Source organism: Ptychodera flava, chromosome 8, assembly GCF_041260155.1.
Source record: "Ptychodera flava strain L36383 chromosome 8, AS_Pfla_20210202, whole genome shotgun sequence".
Taxonomy (NCBI): Eukaryota; Metazoa; Hemichordata; class Enteropneusta; family Ptychoderidae; genus Ptychodera; species Ptychodera flava.
The window spans coordinates 17,870,698-17,885,007 of NC_091935.1; the positions used below are offsets into that span (position 1 = coordinate 17,870,698).

The 14,310-nt window shown below is 35.6% G+C and overlaps 1 protein-coding gene across 1 annotated transcript; it reads right to left on the reverse strand.

Annotated features, from left to right (window-relative positions):
- Positions 1-2,100: 2,100 nt before the first annotated feature.
- On the reverse strand, positions 2,101-13,816 carry LOC139138693 (uncharacterized). Its single transcript, XM_070707189.1, has 5 exons — positions 13,660-13,816; positions 12,040-12,082; positions 4,380-5,009; positions 3,442-3,502; positions 2,101-3,087 (listed from the first exon to the last, which is right to left on the reverse strand). Exons 1-4 carry the CDS (start codon positions 13,711-13,713, stop codon positions 3,480-3,482), a joined length of 750 nt encoding a protein of 249 aa, XP_070563290.1. The 5' UTR covers positions 13,714-13,816; the 3' UTR covers positions 2,101-3,087; positions 3,442-3,479.
- Positions 13,817-14,310: the final 494 nt, after the last annotated feature.

Below are 14,310 nucleotides of genomic sequence, written 5' to 3' on the forward strand. Positions count from 1 at the left end.
TTTAACACAGCCTCATTAAAAGGGGTACATTGAAAGGCTACGTTGCTTGTCATATTTTCTCATGAACTAATGTTAGTCCGAAGGTACCGATATTGACAGAGACGCTGCTTGGTTGTTTTGCAATTATTCATTTATTTATTTATAGTGCGGGTCACTTGCCAGGGTAAGACAAGGCTGAAATTTGAAGACAGCTTGATAACGGAGCTCCACTCTTTTATTTGCTTCTTTAGTCGAGGCAAATATTTTTCCCTTTATTCTTAATAAGTTTTCATAAAAATACGGATCATACAAAATCGAGGGTTATCATGCTGGCAACATATTGTCTGCTCGTTTGAATACATAGGCATAATTGTTATTCCCTCGCAAAACGACGTGTATATCCAGATCAATGACAATTACACAAGTAAAAACGTTCCAACCTGCTAAAGATCTGACTCATTTCAACAAACGAACCATTTCAAAATTCTCGTTGTTACAGCACCGTACGGCGGCATTCATTAGAAAACCAGCTATTTTAAGTTTGTTATGCAGCTTTTTGAAATCTTAAATAAATGGCCGTTGAGCAGCTCTCCCTTATGAAATTAGATAGCTTCAAGAAGTGCTCGAAAAGCGAAGGTTTTGATTGGCTTTTTCAAAGTCCAAGACGTTTATTTTAACAGACATGGAGCGGCATATTTTGTTCACAATCATTTAAAAGCACGAGTGCCATCATTTACAAATTTGATGAGTAATCGGGCAGTCACTTAATTTGCTATTTAAATCACTCAGTGTTTACGTAATTTCTTGTATAATATCTCTTAAATATGTTCATCAACATTACCATAAGAGTACCTTTTAAAACATTTGCATTCAACACAATAGATGATATTAGTTATGGACTCCTGATGTGCATAAAATATGCAAAGCAATGTACATAGTAACGTGTACGCCACTGTGACTGCAGTGGCACCGAGTAAAATGAAGGATTCGGTTTGTTTTCATATGTGTCCATGAACACCAAAGTGATGTAGACGCGGTAGTTATTCTACACACCCGAGTGAATAGTGAATTTTTGTTGCACCGTCTCATGTGAAGCGTATTGACTGTTCTTGCATAATTCCGCTAATTTCGACTCACATGTTGACGACATTTCGTGGGGATTTGAGAACATCGTTTTCGTCAAGGAATCGTTTAAGTGTCATGTGTTAATGCAGGTAACATTTCCTGTCCATCAGAGATGAAAAAAGAAGTCAGTATATTTCAATACTGATTGTCGGTGTCGGGCGTCCAATTAAAATAGAACTACGCTACGCTCCTGTTGGCATGCTCAAACTACAGACGAAACCACTTTTAAATAAAAACATGTGTCCATGTAATATAATACCAATGCAATCGCTTACTTAAAGCCCCAGTGCTGCTAACTTTTGATGATAATTTCATCATTTTTATTTTGAGTGTGAACCATAATTCCTTGTTCTTCTCCCCAAAAGAATGTTGGTATACACAGTATCCAGCTTGTCAACTCAGCCCCTATGGTTGTAAACTGCATTGTTATTGTTAAAAACTGACTTCTGGTCCGGACTAGCATTCAAATGTAAACAATAACCATGCATCTTACACACATACAGGATGAGTTGACAAGCTAAATAATTGGTGTTTCAATATTCTTTGGTGAGTAGAATAAGAAGTTGCAATTGATTTATAAAATAAAAATAATAAAAAAACCATCGAAAGTTAGCAGCACTGGGGCTTTAATAATACGACAGCTGTCCCTGTCTCATAATATCTTGTACATACTCAACTGTAATGATTTCATTAGCTTTGACAATTTATGTTCCAGTTATGTCTCGAAAGTTATTCGAGTAAAGCAGGTTTCCATAATAATTCTCTTCTTGAAAAATACCTTGAAAACCTTGTCAAATAATTGTACGTGATTCAAAGTCTCTAAATGTAACTTGAAGTAACGAAGGTAACACTTCGTTCATTATAATACCTTAGGCGCGTGGTGTAAACGGCTACATGACGACGACGGCAACGATGATAATGATAGCGGCGGCGATAGCGATTATTGTGATGAAAGAAGACGAGAAGGAGGAAGTTAATGGTGACGACAGCACATCATTTTTACTTTGCGGATGATAATTAAGAATATTTTATTGACTTTCTAACACCATTTAAACATTTCAGAAAAAATGTTAAGTGCACTTTTTCTTCTCCTAGACTAATTGGAACACCGTTTATTATATCTTACATCACTCGGTCGTAGCGCTCTCACCGGTGAAAATAAATATCAATACGTGCTCCGAATTCATCACGGAAAGGGGTTTTAATTTTGTTCACCATCTTTTCAAAACCCTCTCCCGTGACATTATGAGCAAACCTATCAAATACTCAAAACCCACAAAATTGTAAAGTTTGTGTCTCTTACTTTTAGACCTGTTCAAATGCGTCATCACTATCACTTTGTTTCAAATTAACTTGTTTGTATTTAAGGTTTGCTTGGAAAGACGCCAATCGCAGACTAATTGTGAAAACAGTATCATGGCTCTATTAAAGCATTGATACACTATACTGTTATATTTTTTCTACCTCTTATACATTATGTTAATCAGAAATTGTGTTTTGTGCTTTAATATTCCCTATCTTTATTCGAAAAGGGTGTCTTCTCCGCGGGAAAACACCTGAAGAGGAAGGTCCTGAAATCATGTCGCAGAGCATGGTTCCAACAGCCATCCTGGGAGAGTCCATCATAAATAAACAGCCATTACTTCAGTGAGGTGGATACACAGACGTATCGGTTGTCTAGGTCTAACAACATTCCGTGTCGATTTTCTTTGGCGTCCATCCTAAATCGCTTTGGGTTACAAGTCTTATTCAAATATACAGTTCAAACAACATATTCACCAGTAATATCAAATTCACTTCTACTTGTGGCTAAAGGCTGAGGTGCATGTAAAGTTATGTACTTGTAAGCAATAGGTCAAATGTGAAAGTATGCAACCGTATAGGTACGATAGATAGTCACAATAGAATTAAGTCTAATCCAACTTGAAAGTATGCACGTCTAAGTCCGGTGTATGTCGTTCTAGGTCAAATTCATTCAAAAATCTGCAAAAGGGAACAGAAAACGATGGCACTTAATAAATGCAGCCTATAAGTAGGATCTAGTGGTTTGCCACTAGTGATAATGGATGTTGGGGAAATAAAACGGATGTTAAATCCACTTTCAGACCTTGTATTTGTAGCAAAACCTCTTTGACTAACTATGTTCTCAATGATAATGGACATTATTTCAGTCAGTTTAAATTTCGGTGTAAATAAAAATTTGACCCACAACTTCTTTACATTTTCTAATAGAGTTATTTATCTTTTACTCCAACGGTGATGGCGTTCTTTGAAGTTTATTCAATGCGAAGGGCAAGTACCGACAAATTTCCGAAGCATAGGTAAAATTAAACTCACCTATGCGCTGTTCTTCTCCAGTCCCCTTTGACAATGCTTCAGTGGCCGTGTAACTCAACGACTGTGGGTAAAAAGGGAAAAAATGCAGTAGAAGATTTGAATTTGACCTTCAAACCATGCACATCTACGATCTTAAAGATCTATAATATATTACCATGCCCTGTCCGTCGCATTTTAATTGTTCGAGCTGAACCATGTGACCGACCACAAATACACAATAACGATTTGTTTATGTGCCCGTGAATATGAATAACATTGTAAAGATCGCAACTTTTCAGCTAAAACGTAAATTGTTATGTTTACAGAGATCATAGTCAATCGCAAAATAAAATGGAACACTTGTGAGCCAAATTTAGACACTTTTTTGAATAAATCTCCGGATTTGCAAAAATTTTTACAGCGCGCACTTCTCACTGACAAGTTCTGGGCCCCGTTGTCGTTCGCGTGGGAAATTTTCGTAAATTTTGACGGTTTAGGGTGGGGGTTCGTATATAATATAATGGAAATAAGAGATTCCGCGCTGACCCGAGCCGAGCCCGTTAATTTTGGCTTTCCTCTTACCAATAAAAAACATTAATGGTCAGCGCGTTGCCCCTTATTTCTATAGTCAACAATTAATCAGTTCAGTGAGTGAGTAGTGTAGCAATATTTACAGTTAAAAGGAAATGTCTGCTAAAGTTTTAATTTAAGAGGGATTCTTCAGATCTTACGTTATAAGGGTTCAACAAATTATGTCATTTCCAGAATGATAATTTTATCAATCTATCTGGAGGCGGTGAAGCAGCAATTTCTATACCAAATACGGTAATGGGTATGAATATAACTGAAAGTGATAATCGGACTACACTAAGAGAAAGATTTCAACCAGTGACATGGTACTTTTGTCCATATTCATGGCGGTTTAGAGACAAAAAGTTATTGGAAATACCAATACCAACCTGGATCTTCCCCTGCGCCAAAAGACGAAAGACACTTGTCTCCAAGACTAACAAAGGGTTGCCAGGACATTGTATCCAGGTCTAGTTGGTAGATTTGACACCCATCCATGGAAAGACCAAGTGAAATATCATCTTCATCTAAATATTGGATATCCTTCATATCAGGTCCTTCGATGTTGACATTACCCCAGTTGCCGGTGTAAATGTCTATCTTCGATTTAATCTTGTAGCTCTTGGAGAGGCCATACACCGTGCCATCTCCAGTGGTATCGACAGCTCGGAAGCAACAACCCTTGGGTTGTCTCTTCCACGTTCCTGCCCGGAGCGACGATCTAGCCAACAGCTTGTAATCGGTACCAATCCCAATTAAGCGCCCTCTTGTAGCCATCCTGACAGATATAACACAGCAGCTGTTTGGCAAAGGGCCAACCCATGACCATTCACCACCCCTGGACTTCCACTCATAGAGCTGGTTATCTGTACCCACTCCGAGAACGATTCCACCAGGCTGGACTGCCACGCTGAGAATGCAGCAACTGTTTTCAAGCGGATCAGACCACTCGCCGTCTTCATCCAGGACAACCATTTCATTGTCCATCGTTACCCCAAGTACTGTTGTTTGGAGCTGGTCTGTCAGCAGGAAATGAAACTCCTTTTTAGTTAACGTTTGTGCGTGAATTTTCCTCTTATTATTCAATAGCATCAACCACAGTAGCAACGGTACAACACTTAGTTTTAGTCCGTGGGCTGGAGGGGCCCACCGTGCACCCCCCCCCACATCCCTACTTCTTGGGTATTTTTTTGTTCTTTAGGACCTGCTGAACAAGAAAAAAGATGTTAACATTGGATATTTTGGGATGCACTACCTATCTGGGCTGGTTTTTGATTTGCATGTACCGCAAAAAATGGCGAAAAATGGGTAGGGGTAAGGGGTACTATATCCTCCCCTACATTGAGTAAACTAGCATGAAATAGCACAAACTATACATTTTTGGAAAGCTGAGATTCTGCTCTTTATGAGAAACACCAACTTTAGCAAAATTAATTTGTGTACATAGAATAGGACGACTTTAAAATGATTTTTTTGACAATTTTGAAATTTTTTACCCAAAATACCATGTAACAATTGTGATTTACTTGTTATTAAGCAAAATTTTGACAGCTTTTTGTGTTTGAATTATTTATTCCCACATATTAAACAAGAAAAAAGTGTTAACATTAGATATTTAACTATACACTACTTCTCTGGAGTCAATTTTGAATTGCGTGTATCTGTATGGGGTGTGCAAAAGCTAGGGGTAGGGGTACAACATTCTTTCCTTGATGAAGTAAACTGGCTTGAAATGCCATATACCTTATAGTTTTAGAAAGCTTAGATACTGGTCTTTCTAAAATGCATAAAGTTTTAGTGAAAAAATATGACGTCATAGAATTGGATAACTTTAAATCGATTTTTTCTGGTAATTCAGTATTTTTAACGGGAAGAAAATACGATAACTATTGTTTCCTCCTTATGAAGCAAATCAAACACATTTATGGATGTTATTTACTAATTGCAATGTGCTGAAGAAGGAAAATAAATGTCAAAATTGGGTATTTACCATGCATTATTGTCTCTAGTCACTAAAATAGCAAGTTTTGCTACATTGGTATATCGTGAATGGGCATTTTATTGTTATGCAATGAACTAATGCACAGCCTTAAAAAGAAGACTCGAAAACGTGCACACATAGTCACATTCCATTTTCTCCTTCAAGTAAATAGATTATTGAGACTGTCTATTGTTATAATTTAATTTTTAAATATTTTTCCATAAAATAATTTTGTTTAAGGCGTATTTGGAAAATTGTCTATGCCTCCTTGTCTTACTTTATATACAGCAAGCATTACTAACAATCTGTTAGGCCGAGGCTAGAGGGGGCGTCTACGTGCACCTCCCCCCCTCACCCCACAGGATAACAAACCTGTAATTTTCAGAAGCCTTGGGATCCCTAGAATAAGAAATGGGATTTTAACAGACAAAATATAGGGACTCAATAGCTGTTACGGTCATGTTTTGAAGGGTACCACAAAATCACGATTTTGTGACCCATGTGGATTTTTTGTCGAATCTGTCTTCTTTTACGTGATCTGCTGAGCTTTCTGTCTAACATGACCTAGGTTATGGGGTATCATTAGAAAGCTGATTTATTCTTCTTGAAAATGGTATATAGCAATATGCAATATCTTCTATAGTTTTCATGAAATAGGGCCATAATTTACCCCATACCCCAAAGTTTTATGTCACAAATTACTGTCAAAACTAATCTAAATTCCACCAATTATTTACCTATACATAATACAAAAGGCAATACTGTGTATTAACTTTGTGTTATTTGCTACAGGTACATGTTAGAAACTTGGAATAAACTTTTAACAGAAAAAATATTGGGATCCTGTAGCTGTAACAGTCATATTTTGAAGGGTACCGAAAAATCACAGTATTACTGACTCGCATTCGTGTTTGTTAAACCTGTCTTCTTGTAAGTCTTCTGCTGAGCTTATTTTGAACATAACGAGGCCAATGGGGTACCATTAGAAAGTTAATTTACTCTTCTTTAGAATGATATGTTGCAATATGCAATATCTTCTATAGTTTTCATGAAATAAGATCAAAACTTACCCCATACTCCAACGTTTTATGTCGCAAATTACCATCAAAACTAATCTCAAATTCTACCAATATTTTCCTAGACACATTACAAAAGGCAGTTCTTTGTATAAAATATATTTTATTTGGTACAGGGACATGTCAAAAATATGAGTTAGACTTTAAAGAGTCAAAATATTGGTATTGAATGACTGTTACTGGCATATTTTGAAGGGTACCGTAAAGTCAGAATATTACCGACTCGCACATGTTTTTGTTAAATGTGTCGTCTTGTAAGTTTTCTGCTGAGCTTACTTTTTACCATAGTCTAGATTATGGGCTGCCATTTGAAAGAAAATTTATTTGGCTTTAAAATGACATATTGTAATATGCAATATCTTCTATAGTTTTTATGAAATAGGACCAAACCTTACCCCATACCCCAAAGTTTTATGTCACAAATTACTGTCAAAACTAATCTTAAATTCTACCAATTGTTTACCTAGACATTATACAAAGGGCAATGCTTTGTATCAAATTTGTTTTATTTGATACAGGTAAATGTTAGTAACTTGAAATAAACTTTTAACAGAAAAATATCCAGATGCTCTGGCTGTAACAGTCATATTTTGAATGGTACTGCAAAATCACAGTACTGCCAACTCGCATACATTTTTGTTAAACCTGTCTTCTTGTAAGTCTTCTACTGAGCTTACTTTTTAACATAATATAATAAGTTGGGCATCATTAGAAAGGTAATTTACTCTTCTTTAAAATAATATATTGCAATATGCAATATCTTTTATAGTTATCATATTATTTCATGAAATAGGACCACAACTTACCCCATACCCCAAAGTTTTATATTCCAAATTACCGTCAAAACTAATCTCAAATTCTGACAACAATTGACCGGGACATAATATAAAGGGCAATGATTTGTATTAAATTTAGTATTTTTGCTTAAGGTTCATGTTAGAAACTTGAAACGAACTTTTAACAGAAAAAATATTGTGATGCTGTAGCTGTAACAGTCATATTTTGAAGGCTACCACAAACTCACAGTATTGCCATCTCGCATACGTTTGGTTAAAGCTGTCTTATTATAAGTCATCTGCTGAGCCTATTTTTTAACATAACCCGGCCATTGAGGTATCGTTAGAAAGGTAATTTTTTCTTCTTTGATATGACATATTGTAATATATAATATCTTCTTAAGTATTCAGGAAATAAGACCAAAACTTACCCAACACCCCTAAGTTTATATTGCAAATTACTATCACTACTAATCTCAAATTCTACCAAACTTTTACCTAGACATACTACAAAAGGCAATGATTTGTATGAAATCTGTTTTATTTGCTACAGAGACATGTTACAAATATTAGATAAACTTTTAACAGACAAAATATTGGGAATGAATGGTTGTTGCTGTCATGTTTTGAAGGGTACTGTAAAGTCTCAGTCTTGCCCACTCGTATGTGTTTTTGTTAAATGTGTCATCTTGTAAGTCATCTGCTGAGCTTACTTTTTACTCTTACCTATCTTATAGGCTATCGTTGGAAAGAAAATTTATTTTGCCTTAAAGTGACATATTGTAATATGAAATATCTTTAATAGTTTTCATGAAATAGGACCAGACTTACCCATCCCAAATTCGCAAACTGCAAAGTTTTCGAACAGATGTAGTTTGCAAATAAAACTAAGGGCTGGGGTAAGTTTTTTGCCATTTCATCACAACTTCAGATGATAATGCACTTTATCATATGCTAAAATAAAGAGTGATAAAAGCTTTGTAATGATACCCTATAATCTGCGTTACGGATAAACTAAAGGTTGGCAGATAAATTTCATGGAAACTTGTTTAATAAAATTTCACGGGTTTCAGCAACATATATCCTGCTATCCTTCAAACTATGATGCTAACAGCCATTAAATCACAATAATTATCCTGTTAATGGTATCTTTCATTGTTGGAAATGTCTCTGTAACAAATAAAATAGGTTTCATACAAAGTTTGTCTTTTTTATAAAATTTATCGAAATTAAATGCTAGTTTTGACAGTAATATACAACAAAAAACTTTGGGGTATGGGGTAAGGTTTGGTCCTATTTCATGAAAACTATAGAAGATATTGCATATTACAATATGTCATTTTAAAGCCAAATAAATTTTCCTTCAAATGGCAGCCCATAATCTAGGCTATGGTAAAAAGTAAGCTCAGCAGAAAACTTACAAGACGACACATTTAACAAAAACATGTGCGAGTCGGTAATATTCTGACTTTACGGTACCCTTCAAAACATGCCAGTAACAGTCATTCAATACCAATATTTTGACTCTTTAAAGTCTAACTCATATTTTTGACATGTCCCTGTACCAAATAAAATATATTTTATACAAAGAACTGCCTTTTGTAATGTGTCTAGGAAAATAATTGGTAGAATTTGAGATTAGTTTTGATGGTAATTTGCGACATAAAACGTTGGAGTATGGGGTAAGTTTTGATCTTATTTCATGAAAACTATAGAAGATATTGCATATTGCAACATATCATTTTAAAGAAGAGTAAATTAACTTTCTAATGGTACCCCATTGGCCTCGTTATGTTCAAAATAAGCTCAGCAGAAGACTTACAAGAAGAAAGGTTTAACAAAAACGAATGCGAGTCAGTAATACTGTGATTTTTATGTACCCTTCAAAATATGACTGTTACAGCTACAGGATCACGATATTTTTTTCTGTTAAAAGTTTATTCCAAGTTTCTAACATGTACCTGTAGCAAATAACACAAAGTTAATACACAGTATTGCCTTTTGTATTATGTATAGGTAAATAATTGGTGGAATTTAGATTAGTTTTGACAGTAATTTGTGACATAAAACTTTGGGGTATGGGGTAAATTATGGCCCTATTTCATGAAAACTATAGAAGATATTGCATATTGCTATATACCATTTTCAAGAAGAATAAATCAGCTTTCTAATGATACCCCATAACCTAGGTCATGTTAGACAGAAAGCTCAGCAGATCACGTAAAAGAAGACAGATTCGACAAAAATCCACGTGGGTCACAAAATCGTGATTTTGTGGTACCCTTCAAAACATGACCGTAACAGCTATTGAGTCCCTATATTTTGTCTGTTAAAATCCCATTTCTTATTCTAGGGATCCCAAGGCTTCTGAAAATTACAGGTTTGTTATCCTGTGGGGTGAGGGGGGAGGTGCACGTAGACGCCCCCTCTAGCCTCGGCCTAACAGATTGTTAGTAATGCTTGCTGTATATAAAGTAAGACAAGGAGGCATAGACAATTTTCCAAATACGCCTTAAACAAAATTATTTTATGGAAAAATATTTAAAAATTAAATTATAACAATAGACAGTCATCAATAATCTATTTACTTGAAGGAGAAAATGGTAATGTGACTATGTGTGCACGTTTTCGAGTCTTCTTTTTAAGGCTGTGCATTAGTTCATTGCATAACAATAAAATGCCCATTCACGATATACCAATGTAGCAAAACTTGCTATTTTAGTGACTAGAGACAATAATGCATGGTAAATACCCAATTTTGACATTTATTTTCTTCTTCAGCACATTGCAATTAGTAAATAACATCCATAAATGTGTTTGATTTGCTTCATAAGGAGGAAACAATAGTTATCGTATTTTCTTCCCGTTAAAATACTGAATTACCAGAAAAAATCGATTTAAAGTTATCCAATTCTATGACGTCATATTTTTTCACTAAAACTTTATGCATTTTAGAAAGACCAGTATCTAAGCTTTCTAAAACTATAAGGTATATGGCATTTCAAGCCAGTTTACTTCATCAAGGAAAGAATGTTGTACCCCTACCCCTAGCTTTTGCACACCCCATACAGATACACGCAATTCAAAATTGACTCACGAGAAGTAGTGTATAGTTAAATATCTAATGTTAACACTTTTTTTCTTGTTTAATATGTGGGAATAAATAATTCAAACACAAAAAGCTGTCAAAATTTTGCTTAATAACAAGTAAATCACAATTGTTACATGGTATTTTGGGTAAAAAATTTCAAAATTGTCAAAAAAAATTCATTTTAAAGTCGTCCTATTCTATGTACACAAATTAATTTTGCTAAAGTTGGTGTTTCTCATAAAGAGCAGAATCTCAGCTTTCCAAAAATGTATAGTTTGTGCTATTTCATGCTAGTTTACTCAATGTAGGGGAGGATATAGTACCCCTTACCCCTACCCATTTTTCGCCATTTTTGCGGTACATGCAAATCAAAAACCAGCCCAGATAGGTAGTGCATCCCAAAATATCCAATGTTAACATCTTTTTTCTGTTCAGCAGTCCTAAAGAACAAAAAAATACCCAAGAAGTAGGGATGTGGGGGGGGGTGCACGGTGGGCCCCTCCAGCCCACGGACTATTAGTTTTAATCATTTCACTTAATGTATGTTGCTTCGCTCGTTCACATAAAACATATGTCGTGATGTGCTCAATATGTCGTGGTATACCCCTTTGCTTGCGAATGATGCTTTTATCTTTTGTCGGGCTGAAATATCGTAATAACGTATGTATGTATGTATGTATGTATGTATGTATGTATGTATGTATGTATGTATGTATGTATGTATGTATGTATGTATGTATGTATGTATGTATGTATGTGTGTGTGTGTGTGTGTGTGTGTGTGTATGTATGTATGTATGTATGTATGTATGTATGTATGTATGTATGTATGTATGTATGTATGTATGTATGTATGTATGTTCGTGCGCACGCACGCACGCATGTACGTATGTTTGTATGTTTGTATGTATGTTGTAGTATGTAAAAACGGACAAGCAAGATGTGGTTATCTGAGAAAATATTACAATGTCTGCTTAAGTGTTGTGTAATGGTCACAAAGCAACTGTTCTAAAAAAGCCAGACTAGTTGTAGTGATTCCATTGGGCAACTTCTGACAAACAAAACAATGTGTGTACACAGTGGTAGCATCATTCAAAAGTTAATCTACTCTGTCTATACCACTTACTGTCTCCAGCTCTTCTCAGTCGTCCAAGATTTGATGTGGTCGCCTGTGGTAAGAATAAAAACCATTGTGACCCACGTGTAAATACATTACGAATATATAGTTCAAATCTAGAATGGCAACGAAATCGATAACTGTACCGTTAAATTGATTTCAACACTACTTCGTCTCTGAGTGGGAAACACCTATAGCAAGCTATCACCGCACCTTAAAGTTATCCTGTAAAGATTGTACATGCGACCAGAACAGTCCGTCATGTATTAGGTCCAGCCACACAAATAACTGAAAATGTTTGGTTAACTTGAAAATAGTCACGATGATATAATTGTCCTTTGTCTCACAGCCATGACAGTGACTTTGGTTGATGACATAACTTACTATGTTCTGATTTTTTGACAAACTTAACGTTCATTATTGTGGCATCACTCGTGACAACTTTTAATGATTCGTAACTGGCTATGACGGGATACCATTGAGAAACTGTAATGTTATTATTTGCAAAACAGCCTAAATTGCCCTTCCTCATTTGCAAAAACAAACTATTGCAAGGGAAAAATACAAAGAAGAAACAACTTTATAAAGAAGGTTAATCGAGAGGTTCGTTAAATTTGTATACCTACAGTAACTTTACGTCCAATTTTAAAAGGTGTTTCTGTATACGGCCACGGTGAAAATAATTTGCACGATATTTCCGACGAAAGCCTGTGATTCTGAAGATTTCTATAACATTCCTTGTACTTTGAACCGTTTTGACGCCACGTTATCATGACCCAAGGTGTGTTCTAAGTGGGTTACTTTAACCTTCACGAACTCATTTTTGGATAACATAAAGGTCCAGCATCTTCACGTCTATGAACATTTCCGATAATTTATACACTTGACTCACAAAATCATGCGATCGATACTAAGGTGTCAGTACACATAGTACAACGTAAGTTGCGTTGTAAGCCCCCTCTCTTTGCAACAAAATAGTACCGGTCAATCCGCAAAAAAGCTTTTGAACAGTAAAATGTTGAAAGGCCTGAAGAACTTTCATTTTTATGACGAAGAGTACCACTGAGAAGCATTCTACATTAATTGCACGTTAGAATCCTCCAAAACCTACACACCAATTACTGTTTCGGATAAATAACCCCATTTGTTGTTCGTATCCGCATATTCATTGTTAAATATGACGTTCACATTCAAATGTACAAGACTTTGATGAAATAAAGATAGGCAGTACTGACTGTACACCTTTAATGACATCTTTCACCTATTAAACTGATCCGCTGTATTATGGTTGCTCTATTACAAAAACCACAAGTACGAAACAGAATTAAATCAGCCACGGAACCTTAAATCTTTATGAGTAACTACCGACAGACGAGGAGTTTTAATTAAAATACATGTAAAAACCAATTTCAATAGGTGTGAAACCATGTATACAAATGGCGTTATCAAGCCGGGACGCTGACAATCTTTCAAGATGAACGAGCGAGCATTAGTTAAAATTGTCAAATTTACCGTCTATGATTCAGACTGGAGCTAACATTTCGACTCGCGTGCAAATGACGAAACACGCACTAAAATCGAGATAAACATGCGAATAAACAAACAAGTAAGTAATAGGGAACACATTACCTCTTGGAAGAAAGACATCACTCCAAGTATCAACAATACGGAAATATTCATCATTCTTTGTTTTCGAGTGCCAACAACACGGTATATAATGTGACGAACCTGTCCAGTTATTATCTTCAATGAACAGAAACGGACCCTCGATTGCCCTTAAGAGGGATTAGAGAACTGAACGCCCTGCCCACTTGGCAAGTGTTACATTTAAGTCGACAGGTTTATCACGTACCATTGGTTCATGAAACGACCTGTCGATTTTTATGGTCATTTTTGAAGTCTTTGTCTGGAAGGCCACTCTCATTGCCGAGGGTGGCTTTTGTTCGACAGCATAATAGTGGCTGTTTTTTAAAGCAAATAGTCTGTAATTTTCCATTTAACTACAACACTTTCTGTCACTTAAAATGAGGAGAACCTTATGTCTATTTTCAATGCAGTTCACATATGTTGACGCAGACCTTGAAAGAAGTAGGTCCTTCATTAAAGTTTTCCTTCATACAAACTGATTAATTCCATTACATTTCGAAAGTTAGTAATACCATCGAAACAGTCAATATCAACAGGACTAGAACGAGATCAGGGGATTGACGATGGCGTATTCAAACACCGTGGATCTTCGTGACTAAAAGTACTGATATAGACATATACACAACTATGGTT

Excerpts from the sequence above, each read along its gene's own strand:
- LOC139138693 (XM_070707189.1), bottom strand. The coding sequence starts at position 13,713 with ATGATGAATATTTCCGTATTGTTGATACTTGGAGTGATGTCTTTCTTC. Across the intron at positions 5,010-12,039 it reads ACTGAGAAGAGCTGGAGACA|ACCAGCTCCAAACAACAGTA; the intron begins GTAAGTGGTATA and ends TCCTGCTGACAG. Across the intron at positions 3,503-4,379 it reads TGGCGCAGGGGAAGATCCAG|TCGTTGAGTTACACGGCCAC; the intron begins GTTGGTATTGGT and ends TTTTACCCACAG.